The sequence below is a fragment of the Octopus bimaculoides genome, chromosome 1 (assembly GCF_001194135.2).
Source record: "Octopus bimaculoides isolate UCB-OBI-ISO-001 chromosome 1, ASM119413v2, whole genome shotgun sequence".
In the NCBI taxonomy this organism is placed as follows: domain Eukaryota; kingdom Metazoa; phylum Mollusca; class Cephalopoda; order Octopoda; family Octopodidae; genus Octopus; species Octopus bimaculoides.
The window spans coordinates 113081576-113104369 of NC_068981.1; the positions used below are offsets into that span (position 1 = coordinate 113081576).

Here is a 22794-nt window from a genome sequence, read left to right on the forward strand (position 1 = left end):
GGAGATTTGGCTATTGCTTCTAGCAACTTTTATATTTCGTCCCTTCTACCTGTACCGGCGTTCATCAATCACGCGCTCAACATGTAATATAGAGAGCAAGAGTAGAAGAGAGAGAGAGGGAGAGAAAGTGATACATACAAAGTCTTCTTTCTTCTTCCTCTCTCCCATTTAATAGTTTTCTTGTATCCCTCTACCTCTAACATATTTTCCATAACATAGAAACGTAAAAACACACACAACCACACATACGTGATCTGTAACAACAACATACACATAAACACATACACACATCAACATTATAGATATAAAATTTAGTTTCTGTATCTTTCTTATATAAACACGCACACGCATTGCTATTTATAACTGTCTTCCGTTCTCCCTTCCTCTCTTTCTCTCTCTTCATTGCTCCCGTTCTCTATTCTTTTCTCCCTCTCTCTCGCTCTCTCAAACTTTCCCTATTAATTTCATCGTTTTTTGAATTATGAACATATTTACATCATAAGGGTTTTTTCGTTGTAAGGCTTTCTTTTTTAGTTGATTTTCACCTAGCAACACTTATTGTAGATGGCGTCATAATTCACACCTGGACAACATCGGGTTATACTGCTAGTATATATATATATATATATATATATATATATATATGTATGTATGTATATATAAAAGAGACCACTAAGTGGCATGCTAATGTGCTAGAAGAAGATCACTTTCAGAGCACCCTCCTCCGCTACTAACTTGGTCACCTAGATATAGTTCTGATATAGATTATGGTTGTAAACCCTAATCTATGTTCCAATGAGTGGTCTAGCTAAGAAATTATTTATGACCACTGCAATCCTATCAGCCCTATAGTATTTTATCTCTTTATCTCTTTTTCTACTTTATGGGTTTATTTCTTATTTCTCTTTTTCTTTACTTCTTTTATTTAATTTTTTTATTTCTTCTGTTACTTTATTCGAATTCTTTTATTTCTTTTGTTACTTTATTCCAATTTTGCTAAATCTTATTTATATATGTATCTAACTTTATTATCCGTATTTTTACTTATATTACTCTCGATTTGACTTCTATTACTTTTATATTTTATTTCTGATTTTATATTGTTTTATCCTTTAACTTTTATTTTATTTTTGAGCTTCTCTTTCTATCTTATATATGCTAGTTAAATATAATCCAATCTATTTATCATTCACTCTATGCTGAATTGTGGTACAGTATGGGCAGATTTCTTAAATCCAGCAAACATTTATGCAGATATAACAGTTTAAAGGATAAGCCTATTATAATGGATAATACTAAGTGGACTTTTTCTTTTTCTCTCTCTTTTCCTTTTTCTCTCCCTTTTTCTTTTTTTCTTTGTGATGTAATCTTGGGACTGAAAATGTTTGCAGCTGAAGATAGCTTTAAACCATCCTTTATATCAACAAGGGTCCATTTCTTTAACTAAATGTTGGTGCTCCATCATGGCCACACTCAAATGACTGAAACAAATTACAATAATATAGTAATATATATATACATGTGTGTGTATGGATTTCGTACACGGAAACTGAAAGAAGACTGTCCTATATATGTGTATATTTGTATGTGTGTGTGTCTGTATTTGTCCCCCCATCATTGCTTGACAACCAATGTTGCTATGTTTATATTCCTATAATTTAGCCGTTTGGCAAAAGATACTGATAGAATAAGTACTAGGCTTACAAAGAATAAATCCTATGGTCAATTTGTTTGACTAACGGCGGAGCTCCAGCATGACAGCAGTCACATGATTGAAACAAGTAAAACAAAAACAAAAAAACTATGCCATTTTAATCCCGAGCAAGGCCGGGTGTCTCTGCTAGTATACTATAAAGTATACTATATGTTTTTATATGTCAGTATCGTGTTCTACAGCATTAGCAATGCCTCTTACATTATTTCGTTTAAGTCATTTCTACAGAGATTCTATAGAAATTAAAGCCAGCACTGATGTTTGCTGCAACTCATTCTTTATTTACATCTAACGTCTTGATATGAAACACAGTAGCAAAAATCAGTGCTGGCTGTAATTTCTATAGAATATCTGTAGAATATCTATAGAATATCTGAAGAATAATGTAAGAAGTACTGCTAACGCTGTAGAACATGGTATTAACTTAGGAAAACATTTAACATACTTTATAGTATGTTATGTATACATATCAGCTCCAGGAATGTTTAATAGTAAATGGTATATCCAATAACTTAACACCGCTGTATGCGGTGACTCTATAACCAATGTATTTGGAGGCAAGAATGGGTGCTGATGAAGGGCAATAACCCCCAAAATATGGCATACACACTCATTACCCAATCTTATCTGCGATCTCATTGTTTGTTTACATCTGACGTCTTGATACAAAACGTTGTAGCAAAAATCATTGTTGGCTATAATTTCTATAGAACATCTGTAGAAATAACTTTAACAAAATAATGTTAGAAACACTGCTAACGCTGTAGAACATGGTACTGACTTATAAAAACAACTAGCATACTTCATAGTATATTACGTTCCACATACCTACAAATCATTTATGTTTACAATTCCAAGAATGTGTTTAATATGTAAATTGATATATCGAATCTATCCAACCCATGAAACAGATATGAAATGATGTTAAAGATGATGACAACAGTGGCAGTAATGTACAGGTGACATCATGGCTCTATGTTCACTTTGCAACCATTTGGTTTTGAGTTCAGTCCTACTATGTAGACCCTTGGTTGTCTTCTATTTATTTCAAAGTGACAAATACTCTATAAGTGAAATTTAGTAGGGGTGTGTGTGTGTGTGTGCTTTTGTGTCCAAATTTGGTTTATGCCCACATCACTTAGCAAGTGATGCTGTTTGCTGTTTGTTCACGATATGTAATGTTCAGTAAATAAAATTTGATTAAAAGAAGCACTAAACTTCAATATATTTAATTATTGAGGATATGATTAACTAGACCCTTGAAGGCAGTGTCTCACTTGCATGTAGTTCAATGACTGAAACTAGTCACAATTTGCATGTGAGAAAATAATCCAGTAAATGACATAATGTTGTTCAATCTACTGAATAAATTATCCTAATCAGCAATAGCAACAAAAACAATTGTCCTAGTCATGCTTAATATCCTTACCTGTATTATCATTATTCTTATCACCAATGTAACTTTTTTGTAATTGTAAGATTATCTTTGCTTGGCAGGACTTTTTTCTGTGATCATGCGAGATTTAGCTACAATGTCAGGAACAGGACCCAAATGGATTATTTTGGATGGAGACATTGATCCCATGTGGATAGAATCTCTAAATACAGTTATGGATGACAATAAAATTCTCACTCTGGCCAGTAATGAAAGAATTCCACTGACTCCATCTATGCGTCTACTGTTTGAAATTAGTCATCTGAAAACAGCAACACCTGCAACAGTTTCCAGGGCAGGAATCCTTTATATTAACCCTCAGGATCTTGGCTGGAATCCGTAAGTAAATCTTGACTCCTATGATTTTACATTAATCTACAAATTCACTAGCAGTCAAATACAACTGTTTTTGCTGAAACAATTTTAGTACCATTGAAATTGACTCACTCATAGTGCTAGAAGTTAGATTTTCAATAAAGATAAGTATTTATTTGTTCCCAAAGGAAACATAAATAAATCACTTAAAATGTTATATAAATAGAAACACAGAGTTGACAAAGCCAAAGTTAATCATATCAAATTTCTTTACTTATTCATTGCAATTTATTAATTGGCTAAAAAATATAGCCTATAAATTCCAATTCATTTGGAATAAGCCCATAAACTCATAACAGATGAACTTTAGACAAGTACTTTCACTGTGAGCTAGCTATTGAGCTGGTCTGCAGAAAAGGGACTTCCAGTTAGGCAATAAGCACGACTCAGGTTTAAATGGCTGATCATAACTCTCCCTCACAGTGTAGATGATTGAAGCCAGATAAATGATACTTTGACACACTCTTGTTTGTGATTATTTTTATGTAAAGCTTAACAAAAGAAATAGAATATGCACAAGTATGGCAAGGGAGAGCACCATCTCACTGAAGTTCCCATAATTCTGATCAAAACAAACCAAAGTATGGTCCGCACAAGTTGAAGCACAGATCAACATCAAGAAGATCACCCCAAACCTGACAAAATATTTATATGCAAAAGCAGCACTGGATGAGGACACAGCAACAAGAGTGCTAGACATCCTAACCTAACCACTGGCTACGCACAAATACGCCACTTTAAAAGAGAGACTTGTGGAAACTTTCTGGCCTAGCAACCAGGAAGCAGCAAACTGATGGACAAGATGCTGGCATTAGTGCCCCCTGGTGAGTCACCTTGTTTTTTGTGTAGTGAGATATTTCTCTAGAAATTGCTGCCCCAGGTTCAGTCCCTCATAATTCAGACTGAGATAAAAGGACCTATGGCAGTTAGCAAAAGTGATTGACAAGCAATATTTGTCTAGCAGGGTTACGATCAAGGTTGGCCCTGAAACATGAAGTTATACAAGATTACCTGTGTTTTTATCACATGAAATTTGGGACAAGAAGGCTACCGAGTGTAAGTAACCAGGTAGCTTCAAGAGCTAGCCACCGTTAAACACCCTGGCAAACACAATCAACTGCTCCTGTATGTCCACAATTGGAGTTCCAAATGAAGATTCCTAATCAACACAGTTGCAGAAGTCAGCATGATCCAAGTATCTGCAAGAGACCTCTTGTACAGAAAGCAAGGCCAACCTTTAACAGCTGCACAATCAAAGCATATGGATGTTGCATTCTCTCCCTTCACACCAGCTCACAAGCATACACATGGGCATTCTCCATCGTTGATGTCTATCAGAGTAGACTTTGAGCATACTCACTGCTGGTTGATCTTCAGGAGAGATGACTTGTCAACTACAACACATATACCTACATTACCTCTAGTAACATCTGCACATGCCACCCCCCACATAGCAGTCATCTCTCAGACGAAGAACAAATTCTTGACTGTCCTTGTGAGCCACCTGAATCTCACTACACCAGCGTTCTCCAAACCCACAACCTGCGATGGACTGAAACACCACATCCCCACTATTGGCCCTCCAATGCACAGCTGCACACATTGTCTACCACCAGATAAACTTGATATTGCGAGGGCTGAGTTCAACAATATGGAAGTTTTGGGCATCATTCATTGACCAAGCAGTCTTTGATCATCACCTGTACATGTGGCATCAAAACCTAATGGAAGTTGCAACCTAGTGGAGATTATCATTGTCTCAACGCAAACACAATACCTGACTGCTACTCCACCATTCTGCACATACAGGACTTCTCAGTTCAGTTAGCTGGGTGCTCAGTTTTCTCCTAGGTCAAACTCATCCTCAGAAAAGGAACTACAAGCCACCCATCTCAGTGTCCACCACTTTTGCTATTTTCTTGAAGGTTGCACTTTCATAGTGTTCACAGACCACAAACCACTCACCTTTGCTATGAGCAATCTCTCAGACCCATGGTCTGCATGTCAATATTGACAGTTATTGACCATTTCTGAGTACATTACAGACATTTAACACTTAAATGGGAAAAAGCAACCTAGTTTCTGATGCACTCTCTTGAGCCCTTATCTAATCTGACACCTACTTAGCTTCCAAGTCTTGATTATGAGGGTATGGCTGCAGTTCAACAAACAGATGATAAGGTCTGAACTTACTGCACTGTCATCACCTCCCTACCTTGCAGGATGTGTACTTTAGCTCCAATCGAATAACCCTATTTTGTGATATATACACTGGGAAACCATGACCAATTATCCCAGTAGCCAGGTGTTGGAAAGTTTTTGATGTCATTCATTGGATCTCACACCTGGGTACCAGAGCCATACAGCACATGAGGTCAAGCAAATTCATCTGGCATGGTATGGCCAAGCAAATTGAAGAGTTGGCCAAAACCTGTTTCCCCTGCTAACAAGCTAAAATCCATCAGCATGCCAAAACACCTCTTGGCAGCTATGAATCCCCACAGGCCCATTTCAGTCATGTCAACATTGACCTCATTGGTCCCCTACTACCTTTGCAAGGTTGCTCATACTTACTAGCCATGGTGGACCACTTCACTCATTGGCCTGAGGCTATGCCTCTCTGCAGCAAGAAATCACCCATGCCTAGGTTGCCCATTTTGGTGTCCCAGACATCAGCATAAACCAACCATTGGCCTCAGTTCACCTCAAAACTGTGGAATGACATATGAATTCTTTGGCATCACAATGAAACATACAACAACCTACCATACCCAAACCAACAGCTTAGTGGAGAGATTTCACTGCTGCTTGAAGGAATCCCTCACAACGAGACTTAACAGGCTCAGCTGGATTGACCAACTTTCATGGGTGATGCTAGGATATGGTGCCCCACTTATGGTGCTGGGGGAGTTCATTCTAAACACAAAGTCAGACTCAAATGTCAAAAGATATCTTGAGCAACTGAGAGATAGCATGAGTCAGTTACACATGGTACACCTAGGTCATCCGTACCAAATGACCACAGCAAAGTCCGTATTTGTTCATTGTGATGCATAATGAAAACCCCTTCAGTCACCTTATGATGGCCCATATGAAGTGATTCATTCAGGAGACAAATCATTGCAGCTCCTGATTGGTGAATGACAGGTCACAGTTTCCATCAATAGATTAAACCCAGCCCATCTTGATATTGACAGTCCCATTTAAGTAGCTCAGTCACCATAGGCAAGTCACACTGACCCCTGACAATGAACAGTTGCCAAAGAGCCAAGTGATTACATGTATAGGTAGGGTGGTAAAAACACCTTTGTTCCAACAACAGTCAACAGTTCTGAGGGTGGGAGGCTATGTATGGCACTGCCCATGAACTCATAACAGATAAACTGTAGACAAGGATCTTCATTGTGGGCTAGCTATCAATCTGGTCCACAGAGAAGGGACTTCCAGCCAACAAGATTTTAGCTTAACCCCTTTGTTACCAACCCGGCTGAAACCAACTCTGGCTCTTTAATATAAATGTCTTGTTTTCATAAGTTTTGAATTCAAATCTTCCACCAAATCTTAGTCACAATTCATGCTCCTAACACTAGCTTAATGATAATGAAGTTATTTTACTGAATTCTTTGTTATATTTTAAATAATTGAAAGAAACACAGAGCATCTCAAAATAAATACAGTAACGAAAGGGTTAAATGGTCAATCGTACTCTCCCTTACAGTGTAGATGATTGAAGTGAAATAAACGATACTTCGACATACCCTTGTTTGTGATTATGTTTTAACGTGTGGCTTAACAAAAGCTATAAAGCTTTTTCTAAACATATTTAAAAAACATAATTATTGTAGGTAATAGGTCAGTAAAGTATGGATAAGGATGAGTTAAACAAAAGCTGATATAGGAGAGTCTTTTGGAAGAGTATGTTAGGCAGAGAGGATAATGTGAAGGGGGAAATATTGATAGTTGTGAGTAACCAGAGTCACATAGAATAGTAGGAAAGAATGGTAATGATGAGTTAAACACAGATAGATATAATAGTATTTACAGTGTTTACCAACATATTCAAGCAGTGAAGGAAAATAAATATATAATCTGATTCAAGATAAAATGTAATCCTAAAAGCTGTTTATCATCTTTGCAATATAACCTCATCTTTCCAATACTAAAATTTAAATTCTGTTTCTGTGCTCCATGATTTGAAACTAAACAATTTACTGTGATGGTAAAATGTTTCCATAAGCCTAAAAAATGTGATGCATATCTGTGACAGAACCCTTAAAATAGATAAATTTTGTTATGTATTATATCAATACAGTAGATAAATATACCCCTATTGTTGGACAACAAAGAAATTGAAAATAACACATGCAGCAGACACAAACATAATTATAGGGAAACAAACACACACACACACCTACACATGAACACATATACTGACATGCACACACATGCATGTGCACTCACACACACACATGCACACTTTTCTAAAAAAAAAATGAACATATTTACTGAATAGAGACACCACATATAATCTTTCTTCATTTAAATTTTATATTTTTTGTCTTACATAAATTTTATATTTTTTGTCTTATTTTTTGCCTTATTGGTTTCAAATTTTGACACAAAACCAGCAATTTTGGAGGAAGGAGTAAGTTAATTACATTGACCCCAGTGAAAGGTTGAAAGGCAAAGTTGATCTTGGTGGAATCTGAACTCAGTGCATAAAGATGGACAAAATACCACTAAGCACTTTGCTTGGCGGGCTAACAATTCTGAAAACTCACAGCATTATTGTCTTATAAATATTTAGTGTAGTTTGTTTTGCATAGATATCAATCTCTTTTTCTCTTTCTCTCTCTTTATATATGTGTGTATGTGTATGTATATATATATATATATATATATATATATATATATATACACACACACACTCATATATATGTATATCCCTGGGCAGATGGCAGTTGCCCATGCAGCATGTTTCCCCTCGCCACTGCCACCAGTATTATCCAAAGGAAGGGTGGAGGCCAATATGACTTGACACTAGTGGAGTTGCAAGAGTTGTCCGAATGAGGTTGTCTACAGCATCAAACTGCCTTAGGGACTCTGGCTCTGGATTTATTCAGGTTTACTTCCGAAGCCTTTCTCACAAGGCAATGGAGTTGGTTTTTTTTCCTGCTGCTAACCTAAGCAAGTAAGGGCTTAATAAGCAGCACAGCTAATAATAAGAGTTTTTTATTTGGATGGTTGTTGACTCTTCAGAATTCATCCACCCTTTGACAGATCTTGTAATTAATCCTTCAGGTTGACCAAATAGCAAAAAAACACCTTCCTCACAAAGCAAGCTCTGTGGGGTTGCCAGTTTATTTGCAGACAGTCTAACACTTGTATTTGGTGGTTCAAAAAAAAACAGAGAGGGTCTACAAGAGAGGGGTACAGAGAGGGAACACAACAGACTTTGGTAGTAGTTCCGTTATAGTAGCTGAAAGGCTTAAATATATTGAAGGGTAGTGTGGGAGTTACTGCTGCTTATTACTAGTGTTGTTATTTTATTTTTATTTTCGAGCTGCTAGTCACACAAGCTGTTTGGCTGGTCTAGTGGTGGTTAGGGAACAGGTGGGAGGGGTTATGGGAAGAATGGAAGAAAGCTGGGACATATAGGAATCTAGGCAATGAATTAAAAACCAGAATGTTTTCTTCAATCACTGGTCTAGCTAGAACCAGCTTTAGATATATATGTATATAAATACATTGCTATATTAAAAGCAGAATGAATCTAATGGAGGAAAAGAGCAGGCTAACTATAGAGATCTAGGCAATGAATTAAAAACCAGCATGTTTTCTTCAAACAAGATCATGTTGGGCTAGCTAGAAGCAGCTTTAGATATATATGTATATCAATACATTGCTATATTAGAAACAGAATGAATCTAACTGAGGAAAAGAACACGCTTACTGTTGAAAGTTTAAAAGTCTGTGAGTGAGTGGCTATGACTGATTGAAGAATGTGCCCTGGAGAGGACACTCAAGCGTTGTCTAACCATGGTGGCAAATCACAGAAAGCAGCAGTCTACCAGTTTTCAGCCTGCAAATTGATTGATGTAAGAGCAAGGCATCAGGGGCTGCTTTTGATGGAGGAAGAGGTGACTGTGTCTCACTGGACAGCTACCACCTACCTCAGGGTGGGCAGTCCCAAGCCAGTTCGGTGGTGTCCTATGACACCCCACCTGCTTGACTGTGTGTGGGGTGTAGGGAAACTAATATCCTGAATTGTGGGCTGTAATCACTACACCAAGGAAAACAAGACCTGTACTTAGATATTGAAAACACTTACAGGTCTATGTCATATAAACTGGTAGAGGAAGTTCTTTATAAGCAGCATGTTTCTAGTAAGATCATCAACTTACTCATGATCATCATTTAACGTCCATTGTCCAGGCCAGCTGGGTTGAACAGTTTGATCAGGGCTGGTAAGCTAAGGCACTGCACCAGACTCCATTCTGATTTGGCTTGGTTTCTACAGCTGGATATCCTTCCTAACTCCAACTACTCCAAGAGTGTAATGGATGCTTTTATATGCCCCTGACATGATACACTATGTGCCAAAACTGATTTCACTTGGCTTGATGGGTCTTCTTCTCAAGCACAGTATATTGGAAAAGGTCTCAGTCATCTGTCATTGTTTCCATGAGGCCCAACACTTGAAAGATACTTTTTATGTGCCACTGGCAGGGGTGCTAGCTACATGACACCGGCATCAGCCACATTTTCTCCATAAAGCCCAATGCTCAAAAGGTGCTTTTTATGTGCCACCAGCATGGATGCCAGTTACATGACACCAGCATCGGCCATGATTACAGTTTCACTTGGCTTGATGGGTCTTCTCAAGCACAGCATGTCATTAAAGGTCTCGGCCACTTGTCATTGCCTCCATGAGGCCCAGTGTTCGAAGATCATACTTCACCACCTTGTCCCATATCTTCCTGGTCTAACTCTATCATAGTTCCTCTCTACAGTTAAAGATCAGCACTTCATTATGCAGCTGTCCTTGTCCATGCACATCACTTGACCGTCCATACCAGCACAGTTGTCTCTCTTGCACACCACATCTGATGCCTCTTATGCCTAACTTTTCTCTTAAGATGCTTACACTTTGTTGTACATGCGCTCAGACATTGAACATCCAGCGAAGTATGTTAGCTTCTTTCTTTCAAGTCTACGCCTGTCCTTAGTGGTCATAGCCCATGTTTCACTGCCGTGTAAAATAGCTGTTCTCACACAGGCATCATACTGTCTGCCTTTCATTTTTCATTCGGAAGAAGAGAGATCCTTTGTTGCCAACAAAGTTAAGAGCTCTCTGATCTTTGTCCAGCCAATTCTTATTCTTGCAGCTACACTCTCAGAGCATCCACCCGCACTACTGATTTGGTCACCTAGATAATGGAAGCTATCAGCTGCCTCTAGCTTACCCCCACTGGCAGTTGATAGAGTCTAATTTCTGTACAATTTTAGTGTTTATTGTACCTGTGCATCTTTCACACACAAAAACTATTTTTCCAGTTAATCTTCTTCTGATATTGTTGCACTTCTTATGTGTCTAGAGCTTGCACTGGGTACATCTTATAGAGTTTCTACCTACACCTTTCCTACAGGTTGAGCAGGGCCATCTGCCTGAAGGGATTTGTGATTTGTCTGTTTTCCTACTTACTAAGACTTTGGTTTTTGCTAGCTTAACTCTAAGGCCCTTCAATTCTAGACTTTGCTTCCACACCTGAAATTTTTCTCTAGTTCTGATACAGATTCAGCTATAAGAACAAGTTCATCAGTATGGAGGAGCTTCCAGAGGCAGCCTGTCTTAAATTCCTCTGTTATTGCCTGGAGGACTATGATGAACAAGATGAGGCTAAGGACTGATTCTTTGTGAACACCTACTTGTACCCTAAATCCATACTCTATCCGTTACAAACCCTCACTTTACTGACTGCATCCTTGTACATGGCTTGAACAGCTCTCACCAACCACTCATCTATCCCTAGTTTCCACATTGACTACCAGATAAGGGATCGGGGGACCCTGTCAAAGGCTTTCTTCATGTCAACAAAAGTCAAGTACAGAGGTTTATCTTTGGTTAGGTATTTTCACTGCAGCTACCTTGCCAGAACTATAGCATCAGTGGAGCTTCTCAAACTGCATCTCATCTAGACTAACTCTTTTTCTAATTAGTTAGGTTATGACCCTCTCTGTGACTTTCATCACCTGATCCAACAACTTGATACCTCTATAATTATTTCTATCTGAGGCATTACCTTTTACCTTTGTAGCAGTTGACCATGGTGCTGCTACACTAGTCATTGGTTAACTATACGGGTAACTAGACCATAACCCATACCCCAGATATTTTAAGCATCTCGGTGGTTATTCCTGCTGGGCCAGGGGATTTCCCCATCATCATATCCTTCATGGCTTTTTCTGATGTGTTTATACATGTTAGTAAAAGGTTATCAAATCAATTTATTTATTAATATATGTTTACATGTGTGGATGTCCATTATCTATTTCATTTTATGGATGTGCGTATGTGCATATACAGATGTTTACTGCTTAAGTTGATTTGTGTGTGTGCATCTGTGTATGAATGTAAGTAAAAGGTTATCGAATCAAATCAGTTTATTTATATATGTATTTGTATAATTAATAGTCATTAATTATAATTAATAAATATTTATGTGTGTATATGTACATGCATCAATATATGAAAAAACACTACAGAAAGTAATAATGTTTGATAGACACCAAAAATTATATACTTAATAATATGAAACAGCAAGATAATTAATAAAATAAGTATATTTGTATTTGTGTGTGTGTAATTATTTGAAAATAAAAAAATAAAAGCTAGCCATTATATTATTGTATGAAATAAATAAGCATAATAATTATCTTTATATTTTTATATTGATCTAAATAATAGTTAAATTTTATAGTTATTAATTTGTAATTCATTCTATATATCACTATACATCTGTGTGTGAGAGAATACATAGGTTTATGTATTCTCTCACACACAAATGTGTTGCACACATTTAAGATTAGTACTTATATATATTAAGTATATTACGTCATCAAAATTAGTGTTATCAATAGTTTTACAATATTACAATAAAAAATTAGATGTATTATATTAGCTGATTAATTATTAATATTAAATGGACTCATAAGTATTATTTTATATAATATATAGTATATATTACTATTTATATTATTTATATCTTATGTTTGGTTTATAAATTAAGTTACACTTATTGTATTATGCTTAAATTTTTGATGTTCAGTTTTATCTTTTTATTAATTAAATTTTCTAAAATCATACTTAGAGTAATGACAACAAGTTCAAATATTCTTTTCTCGAGTTAATTGGTTTGTGTTTAGAAATATCTGAAATATCTCTTCTATACACAATCAACATTTTTTATCTGAGATTCTATAAGCTCTGGCATGGCTTATAATTTCCCATTTAATTATATAATTTTTCTTATTGTCTTTTAACATCCATATAAATTTGTTGAGACTTGTATTATTGATTTTATATCTATTCTTAAAGCAACTCTTATGGTTCGCAATATGCCATTTAATTTGGTTTTCAGTTGAACTGATATAATAGTATTCATTACCTTCCATCATCTAACTGCTTCTCACCTTAATTAAGGGGTTGCCCTCTGCTCATCATTGAAGAGTAGATTTGCTGCCAAACTTTTCCTGCCCAGAATCATCACAATTGATGAAAGGTAGGTTCTCTTTGTCATATCCAATGAAAATGACATTGGTTAGCACCCAATGAAAATGGAGAATCCAACACCAAACCAGGACTACACCCGAGGGAAGTTATTCTCTGTAGGATTTGAAGAATGTTGTCTATCATGAAGTGTTAAACCAATATGAAACAGCTAATGTAGAGAAATATTGTTGTCGATTATAAGCATTGCACAAAAAATGCAGGAAAATGCCCATTGTTGTTTAATCAACAGTTTGCCAAATAAATGGGATTATGTTGTTATTAATGAAGGGAAATATTAATTATCTTGATGGACATTTCATTTCTCTTGGTTGTAAATCTGTGTAATTCTTCAGTAATACTCCTGAAACAACATTCCTGTAAAATCAAAATGATTTTCAGCCAAGATAAGTTCCCAGTGTGTAACTTTAGTAGCAACTTAGTCAATGTGAAATGACTAGAACATGAATGTCACTTTTTCCTTTTTTATCTCAGATTTCTACAGATAAACCATTTAACAGCTTCCTCCTGCACTCTCGCAGTTGCTGTAACAGTTCAGCAATTTTAGCTCCAAACATTGTACTCAGTGCCTTTTTGTCACTGAAGTAAGTTTAGGACCTTAGAAATAAAAAAAAAAAACAAATTGTTCAAACCCCAAAATAAATGCAACACGACTTTCTTTCCAACCTAACCAACCTAATGTGTGTGTGTGTGTGTGTTTTCTTCTGTTTTAATTATTTAAATTCTCCCTCTGAGGAAGGAGCTGGTTTCTAACAATGATACAAAACTCTATCGTTGGAATGTAGATGACAAAAGCAATGTCATATCTTAAACTTTCAGAAAGTCTTATTTTTACTATTCCACTTACAGATTGTATTTGTAATGTGCAAGTTAGTTGGTTGATTTCTTTTTCTGAAAATCCTAGCTTAATGAGATTGTCGCTTGGAAATTTACTCACAGAACGAAGTGTACTGTGAATTTATAGTCTGGATATAGAAACTGAAGGTTTCAAAGCAAATGTCAACAGCTGTCTTCTTTCCCTTTGATTTTCAAGAAATATTTACATCAGAAGGGCAGTTGACCTCTAAGACAGTACATATTTTTTTCTTGTCCGTCCCAAACAATAATATCCTGCTTGTTATGTTTACACTTGACATGTTTTGATGGGAATGTTCCACCAGTATTCCATGTGTTGATGCTAGTGCATGTATTCAATGATAGGGGGATTCCATATATTTATTTCAGGAGAGTTTTTTTTTTTTTTCTGAATGGCATTGTATATTGTTTTTGCAACATGTTGCATACAGGAGTTGATATTTTGGGGCAGCTGCTAATCAAATGTGTGATGGCTTCCTCAGAAACATGACAGAATCTGCTTTTTCAGTTGCATCTTGGGGTTCGAAGGGCTTCACTGTCTCTTTTGTTCAATAGGTTTTTCATAGCAATCTCCTGTTCCTGGATTGCAAATACATAGCCTTCAAAGTGTGATATGATGTATGGTCACAGGTCCAAGAGAAACTGTGCTTCATGTCAATATTACTGTTTTCTTCAAGTCTTTGGGAAACACACTCATGTATAGTCTTTTTTAGGTATGCTGAGTGTTTCACATCCAGCTGTTTTGAAGTTATGGAAGGTCAGCAGGAAGAGTGCTTCCTGAGAAGCTTGCTGCCTATACAAAGGATATTGCTCTCTTCACTTTTCAGCATTTAGTTAATGTGTTTATTTTCACTGCTGTTCTTTAAGAAGTACCATCCGAAAGAGACTATATGACATTCGAATGCTGTCTGCCCTGATCTGAACCCTCTACCTCCTTCATCTCAAATCATGCTGTTGCAAGGCTACTTCAGTGTTTTTTCACTTCAAACAGTACAGTTTGTTTGTCAAAAGTTGTTTGGCAATCTGACCTTCCATAGTTCTTTTGAATATACATATTAGTGGCATTCTGCAGAATGCCAGCTTCTTGTATTAGTATCCAACTGTTAGGTTCCTTCCAGGTGCCCTCCCATTACGCAGTTTGCCTACAATTATGGTGAAAGTTTCCAGATCAACTGCATGTCTTACTCTTGATGTTGGTACAGTATTCTCTCTTTACTTTATTAAGTCATGATGCATTAAGGTTGAAATCCTTCTTTACGTCACAGACTTTCAACCAGAATGATTCAAGGTCTTCTTAAGAGGGGTTTTTTTTATGGTAATATTTTCCTTCCTCCTCTCTATGTATAATGCCCATGAGTCAAAAACAGACTTGTGATTTATACAGGCTCATTCAGAAATTTACCTGCAGTGGTGAAGATTTTCATTCAGTAGCCTGAGTTCATGTTTTTAGAGTAATTAACCCTCCCTCAAAACCTTGGTATGAAGAGTCACCAAAGATTTTTGTTAATTCATTCATAAGATGTAATTGGGGAAGTGTAAACTCATTAGTCCTCTTACATTTTATTATTATGGTTAACCATCCTATATGGCAGTGCAAATTGTTGATGTCTTCTTCATGTTTTGTATTCCATCTAGGTTGCTTCCATTGTTTCATTACTATATATACTTCAGATTTGTCTGAGGTGTTCTTAAGAGTGATAGCAGCTGAGTATCTGAGGGTATTAATATTCCAGTAATTAACATCACACGATTCCATGTGCTCTCCAGCAACTTAGTTGATAATTTATATTAAAGCTGTTGGGATTTTACTTAATCTTGTTAAGAATGGCCTGTCACTTAATGATATTTTTGAAAAAGTAGAAAAGTTTTCCATGAACTGTGGTTTCAAGTTGTTTTTAAGTTAAGTATATTCCACAGTTGTTTCTGACTCAACTATATTTAGAGAGACACAAGAATTTAGTGATGATAGCAGCAGTTTGCTTACATTATGGCATGAGCATGGCTGTATGGTAAGAAGCTTGCTTCCCAACCACATGGTTCTGGGTTGAGTCCCACTACATGGCATCTTAGGTAAGTGTCTTCTACTATGGCCTCGGGCCAACCAAAGCTTTGTGAGTGGATTTGGTTGATGAAAACTGAAAAAGTTTGTCATGTGTGTGTTTATCTTTATGCCTGTCTCCCACCACTGTTACAACCAGTATTGGTGTGCAAACACACCATAACTCAGTAGTTCAGGAAAAGAAACTGAGAAAAAAAAGTATTATGGTCAATTCATTCGATTAAAAATTCTTCAAGGCAGTGCCCCAGCATGGTCGTAGTCCAATGACTGAAACAAGTAAAATATGAAAGATTAAAGATTACTTTTGATTTCCCTTCTGGGAGATTTTGGCCAGTTCTCAGTGTTTTGAGAAGTTTGATTTACATCATGTGAACAAGCCAATTTTTTTAAAAAGAAAACTGCTTGTTGCTGAAGCTTTTTTTTGCTGTAAATGTACTTAAGTTGGAGTGAGCTTTGTTCCAATATTTTTTTAACTGCTTCATATAACCAATAGGAAGGTCATCATGAGCTTCTTCATGGTAATGGTATTGAAACAGATCTTGGTTTACATGCAGAGTCCAAGTAAAATGAGATTACTTATGTCTTCCTAACTAGCTTACTGGTATTCATCATCATCATCATCATCATCGTTTAACGTCCGCTTTCCATGCTAGCATGGGTTGGACGATTTGACTGAGGACTGGTGAAACCGGATGGCAACACCAGGCTCCAGTCTGATTTGGCAGAGTTTCTACAGCTGGATGCCCTTCCTAACGCCAACCACTGTATTGAAGTGATATTTTCAACAGTGGTGTTGTTATTAATTTCAACCATGATTGTGTTAGTAACATTCCATGAGATATAAGATATATTTTTAAAATTTGGTCTGAATAATGCCAGGTTGGTAAGTAAAGTTGGTAAATAAAAGGTGTTTCTCTTATTTATTATTGGAGAAATAAACCAGTTATTGATTTAGGCTGGAGGAGTCTGCAAACATATTGAAGAAAATGTTCAAAAAGAAATTTTAAACAGTTCTCTACACCTGCACTTTTGATGTTGACAGCATCGTTACATATGTATTACTACTGATAAACTATTTAACAGCTTTTTCCTACATTCTTGCAGTTGCTATAATAGGTTCAGCAATATGTGTGTGTGTGTGCGCGCTTGTATTTGTCCCATATCACAACTTGGCTACTGGTGTTGGTTTGTTAGGTCCCTGTAATTTAGAAGTTCAGCAAAAGAATAAGTATCAGACTTAATAACAAATATTGAGGTCAATTTGTTCATCTAAACCCTACAAAGCAGTGCCTCAGCATGGTCATAGTTCATGTAAAAGTCAAGAATAAAGATAAGGCACAGGCGTGGCTGTGTGGTAAGAAGTTTGCTTCCCAATCACATGGTTCTGAGTTCAGATCCACTGTATGGCACCTTGGGCAAATGTCATGTATTATAGCCTCAGTCCAACCAAAGTCTCTTGAATGGATTTAGTAGATGGAAACTGAAAGAATCCCTTCGTATATATAGTTGTGTTTAACCCTAGGCACAGTAAGAGCCACTGATGAGAATTAAGATGCTCTGCATCAAAATTTGAAATCACTGGTGATCTGGCTATGTCCACTAGGGAATTTAACTCCCGTGTCAGTCATTAAGATAGTGCATTTGTGGTTATTGAATTCTTCTGATTCTTATTTCTAACAATGCCGGTTCCACTAAGTACTCTCTGTCATTTTAATGATGTCTATAAATTTGCCTTTAGGCTGTTAAATTGCTAATGAGCCACCCATATTATTTATATATACGTGTATGTATGTATATGTATATACATATATATACATATGTGTGTGTGTGTATCTTTTTTCTTGTGTTTGTCCCCCATCACCACTTGACAACCAGTGTTAGTGTGTTTATGTCTTCATAACTTAGCAGTTTGGCAAAAGAGACTGATAGAATAAGTACTAGACTTTAAAGAAAAAAGGTACTTGTGTTGATTCATTCAAATAAAATCCTTCAAGGTGGTGCCCCAGCATGGACACAGTCTAATGATTGAAACAAGTAAAAGATAAAAGATAAGAAGGATCTGGTGTTGTTAGAACAAGAGCAATCTGAGAATACAGATTAGAATATGGAAATTCCACCAACTCCACTTGACTATGAACAATATTGCTAAAGAGGTAGTACTTATAGAGAAAGGTTTGCATGATTTTGCTGATAACAACCCACTTTAAATGTACCATAAAACTTACCAGAAGCATTTACGCTGAGCTAAGTTCCTGCACTGAGCAGTACAAAGAAGTGATGTGTCATAAACATGAAACAATTTTGGATAAGTTCTTCATAGTTCAAATAGATGTTGATGATGATGAGCTGTAAGATAAGTGGTGTCTCTCATTCACCCTGTAACTCTCATTCCACCATAACCCTTCACTCGGTAATCAACATCTCTTGTGGTAGTAAAGTACACTACTGCAATTCAATGAGTTATTTATTCCCTAATGTATTTCTCTTCAAATGTTTTTGTGTATGCATATTACACTTTGTTTAGAAATTTTTATTTTCATGCATAAAAGTAGTTGTGATGTTTGTTTTGTTGTTGTTCTCAATAAAATCTGTTGCATTGCATTCTCACTTTATAACATTAAAATATATTCCACATTAGAGGACTTCATGTTATGGCAAGATTTTCAGGAATACTTTACACTTGTATTTTAGGGTATTCCTGCACATACATACTTATGTATGTATGTACATGCATGCATGCTAGCAGGCAGGCAGGCCTACCTAACTACCTGCTTGCCTACCTACCTGCCTTCCTACCCACTCACCTACTGACTACCCACTCACCTACTGACTACCCACTCACCTACTGACTACCCACTCACCTACTGACTACCCACTTAACCTAGTATCTACCTTAACTATCTACAATCTTCCTTATGTAATCAAGGCACCACCCTAAAGAATTTAGTCATACAAATTGAGGTCAGCTCTTATTGTTAAGTCTGGTACTTATTCTATCAGTCTCTTTGCCAACCTGCTAAGCTATAAACACCAGAACCAAGTGGTGGTAGGGGACAAACTGAAAGACACACACACACACACACATGCATATATATACATGCATACATACATACATACTGGATATACGAGACATCAGCTGGAGCATGCAAGACAAGACTGTGCTGGTATGGCCATGTAATGCATATGAATGAAGACAGTTACATTGAAAGGTGCCAATATTTAATTGTAAAAGGATCATGTGGAAGGGGTAGACCCAGGAAGACATGGGATGAAGTGGTGAGAAAGGATCTACAGACATTGGGACTCACAGAAGGGACGACAGAAGACCAAGACACCTGGCAGTTCAAGACACTTGAAAAGACAGATCAAGCTGAGTAAAAGCATGGTTGTCCTTGCATTCATGCTGGTGCCATGTAAAAGGTACCCATACTAGTGTCATGTAAATGCATCCATGCTGGTGCTGTGTATAAGCACCCAGTATACTCTATAAAGTGGTTGGTGTTAGGAAGGGCATCCAGCTGTAGAAGCCATGCCAAAACAGACATGGATCCTGGGCAGCTCTTCAGCTGGCTAGTGCCTGTCGAACCATCCAGCCTGTGCCGGCATGGAAAACAGATGTGAAATGATGGTGATGATGATGATGATGATGATGATGATGATTGCCTCTCTTGTACTGAAGACTGCCATCTCATTAGTCAATAAATGCTGTCATGAGCTCTCATATAATAAGCAAGTCTGGCTTTGGGGGGCAGCTCTTCAGCTGGCTAGTGCCTGTCGAACCATCCAGCCTGTGCCGGCATGGAAAACAGATGTGAAATGATGGTAATGATGATGATGATGATGATGATGATTGCCTCTTTTGTACTGAAGACTGCCATCTCATTAGTCAATAAATGCTGTCATGAGCTCTCATATAACAAGCAAGTCTGGCTTTGGAGAAACAGACTCGACTGCAGATGTTACAAACATTTTCAGGCAGAAAGAGTCAGGAATCAAATTTAAATCCTGTTCCTGAAGTGCTTGTTTCAAGGTAGTTAGTTTGATTCTCCATGTTTCAAATGCTTTACAACCTTTGTAGATCACTTCTTTCCAAACTATCAAATTTCTGTCATTTTCTCCCAGTCTTCAACTTCACACCTAAAGCCTTAAGGTTACTTTTGATGGCATCCCTAAAATGTTTCTTAGGTTTGTCTTGGACATTTACCACATTGCAACTTCCCATAAAACAATTGCATAGATAACCTGTCATTCTGCATCCTAGGAAGGAGCCTAGCCCAATGCAACTGATTGTGTATGAGGTGCATTTCAGTACTAGATGTATTGCTTTGCTGAAGAATAATGGTGCCTGATCTTACAGACTGCCATTTGACATTTAAGATCCTCCTAAGGCAAGTTTGATGGAATCTTTCCAAACCTTTGATGTTACTATGATATGTAGTCCAAGTCTCAGAGGAGTATAAAAGAGCAGTTAAGACACATAAAATTAACAGACACTGAGCTTAGTTTTGATGGTGATGCTTCTGTCAGATTACATATGAATTTTGAGCTTTTCAAATGCTTTGCTGGCTTTTTCAATCCACAGATTTATTTCAGAACCAAGGGATCCATCTCTACTAAGGTAGACAAAAGAGTCAGCTACATCAAACCTAGGTGAAGATATTAGGAAGCTGAGAGAATATGACTTTGTCTTATTTAGACTGATGGTAAGTCCAAAAGCATTGCATGCTCTAGAGAAGAGATCCATTATAACCTGCATGTCTTCAGTGTGAACAACAAGACCTACATTATCAGCATAAAGGAGCTCATGAACAAGGGCCTGGAAAGTCTTTAATTTTGCATTGAAGCATGTTACATCAAAGACCTAACCTATGGTTCTGAAGCAAATGTAGATATTATCACAGTCCTGAAAAGCATACAAGACAGTTACAGCAAAATGTATGGTAAAAAGATTTGGAGCAGAAATTATCACCTTGTTTAACCTCATTATCAATGGAAATTGGTTCTAAGAGTGAACTATTAAAATTAAAACAAGCTCTCATATCACTATGGAGTTGCATAGACAAGCTGAGATAATGAGGTGGACGTCCAATTTTACCAAGAATGGTCCAAAGAGTTAACAGTATCAGAGGCTTTTGTTAAATTGACAAAGACCTGGTAAAGAGCTATGCAATGTTCAGTGCATTTATCCTGGAGTTAACAAGCAGAAAATATTATGTCCATAGCACCATGGCCTGATCTAAAATCACATTGATTTTTCTGGGATCATAGGACATATCTACTTTGTTAGCCAATTAAGTAAAAGTTTTGCAAAAATCTTACCAACTATTTCAAGCATGCTTATTCCTCTGTAATTTCCACACATGGGTTTGGATCCCTTTTCTTTGAACAATGAAATTAAAATCAACCCAGTCAAGAAGGACAGGAGCACCTGACCAAACATTTGATATTAGATAGTGGATCTTTACAGCAAACCTGTTTCCCCCATAAAGGAGGACTTTAAAAAGAATACTGTCAAGGCCCAGTGCCTTCCCAATATTAATTTCTATAGAGGCTGCAAGCTGGCAGAAACGTTAATATGCCGGGCAAAATGCTTAGTGGTATTTTATCTGTCTTTATGTTCTGAGTTCAAATTTCGCTGAGATTGACTTTGTCTTTCATCCTTTTAGCTCGATAAATTAAGTAGCAGTTGTGTACTGGGGTCAATCTAATTGACAGCCCCCCCCCCACTCCCCAAAAACTTTGGGCCTTGTACGTAGAAAAGAATATTAATTTCTTTGACCTTTTTTTTTTATCTTGTAGATAGTAAGATAGTCCATCATCTGAAGGATAATATTTTTTTTGAGGCAGATTATTGATGAAAATGTCATCAATATGGACAAATTTCTCTTGGCAAACTGGAGAACACTACCCTCTCTGGATTGAGCAGCTGTCTTGCAGACTTTGCACTCCTCTCCATTGCATTATTGTACAAGTTAATTATGACTTCTACAGTCGAAGAGGACATAACTCTAAATTTCTTTCCTTTCTATTTCCCTTTTTATTCACCCCTTGTCTTCTCATTCCACTTTTTGTATCAATTTTCTTCTCACTTTATCTCATGATTTCTCAAGTACCAGCATCCTGATTTCAAATAGAACCATGTGCGCAGAGCCCAAAGATTGCTTGGAGACACAAGACACATTATGAAAACCTGCCTTGCTATATGTCTTCACAACAAAATGCTATTAGTAGCTTTTTTTTTAACAGTGTACAGTCACTGGATAGAGTACATTTTGTTGATCTTACCTGTTCACTGACAAAATTCCATGGTGCATCTGAGAAAGTCAGATGGAGCATGGAATTTTGTTAGTGAACAGGTCGCAGTCTCAAAGCGACAAAAATATTTTGGCAAATTAAATTTAAACGTTGAAGTGAATCTAACAGTTTTTGTGTGTTTCTTAAATGGCTTATAAACACCTTCCACATTGCAATTGTTTTCGTTCCAGCACACGATCTCATATCAGGTCCCTTGCTATGCAAGTATATCTCCATAATAATAATAATAATAATAATATATATATATATAT

The 22794-nt window shown here is 36.8% G+C and overlaps 1 protein-coding gene across 3 annotated transcripts in view; it reads left to right on the top strand.

The window, feature by feature from the left end:
* Positions 1-22794, top strand: part of LOC106876453 (dynein beta chain, ciliary) — a 628322-nt gene that overhangs the window by 332994 nt on the left and 272534 nt on the right. For all 3 annotated transcript variants that reach the window (XM_052969374.1, XM_052969385.1, XM_052969379.1), the window contains one exon: positions 3212-3488. In XM_052969374.1, the coding sequence (XP_052825334.1) occupies positions 3212-3488 (277 nt within the window). The remainder of the gene's footprint in view (positions 1-3211; positions 3489-22794) is intronic.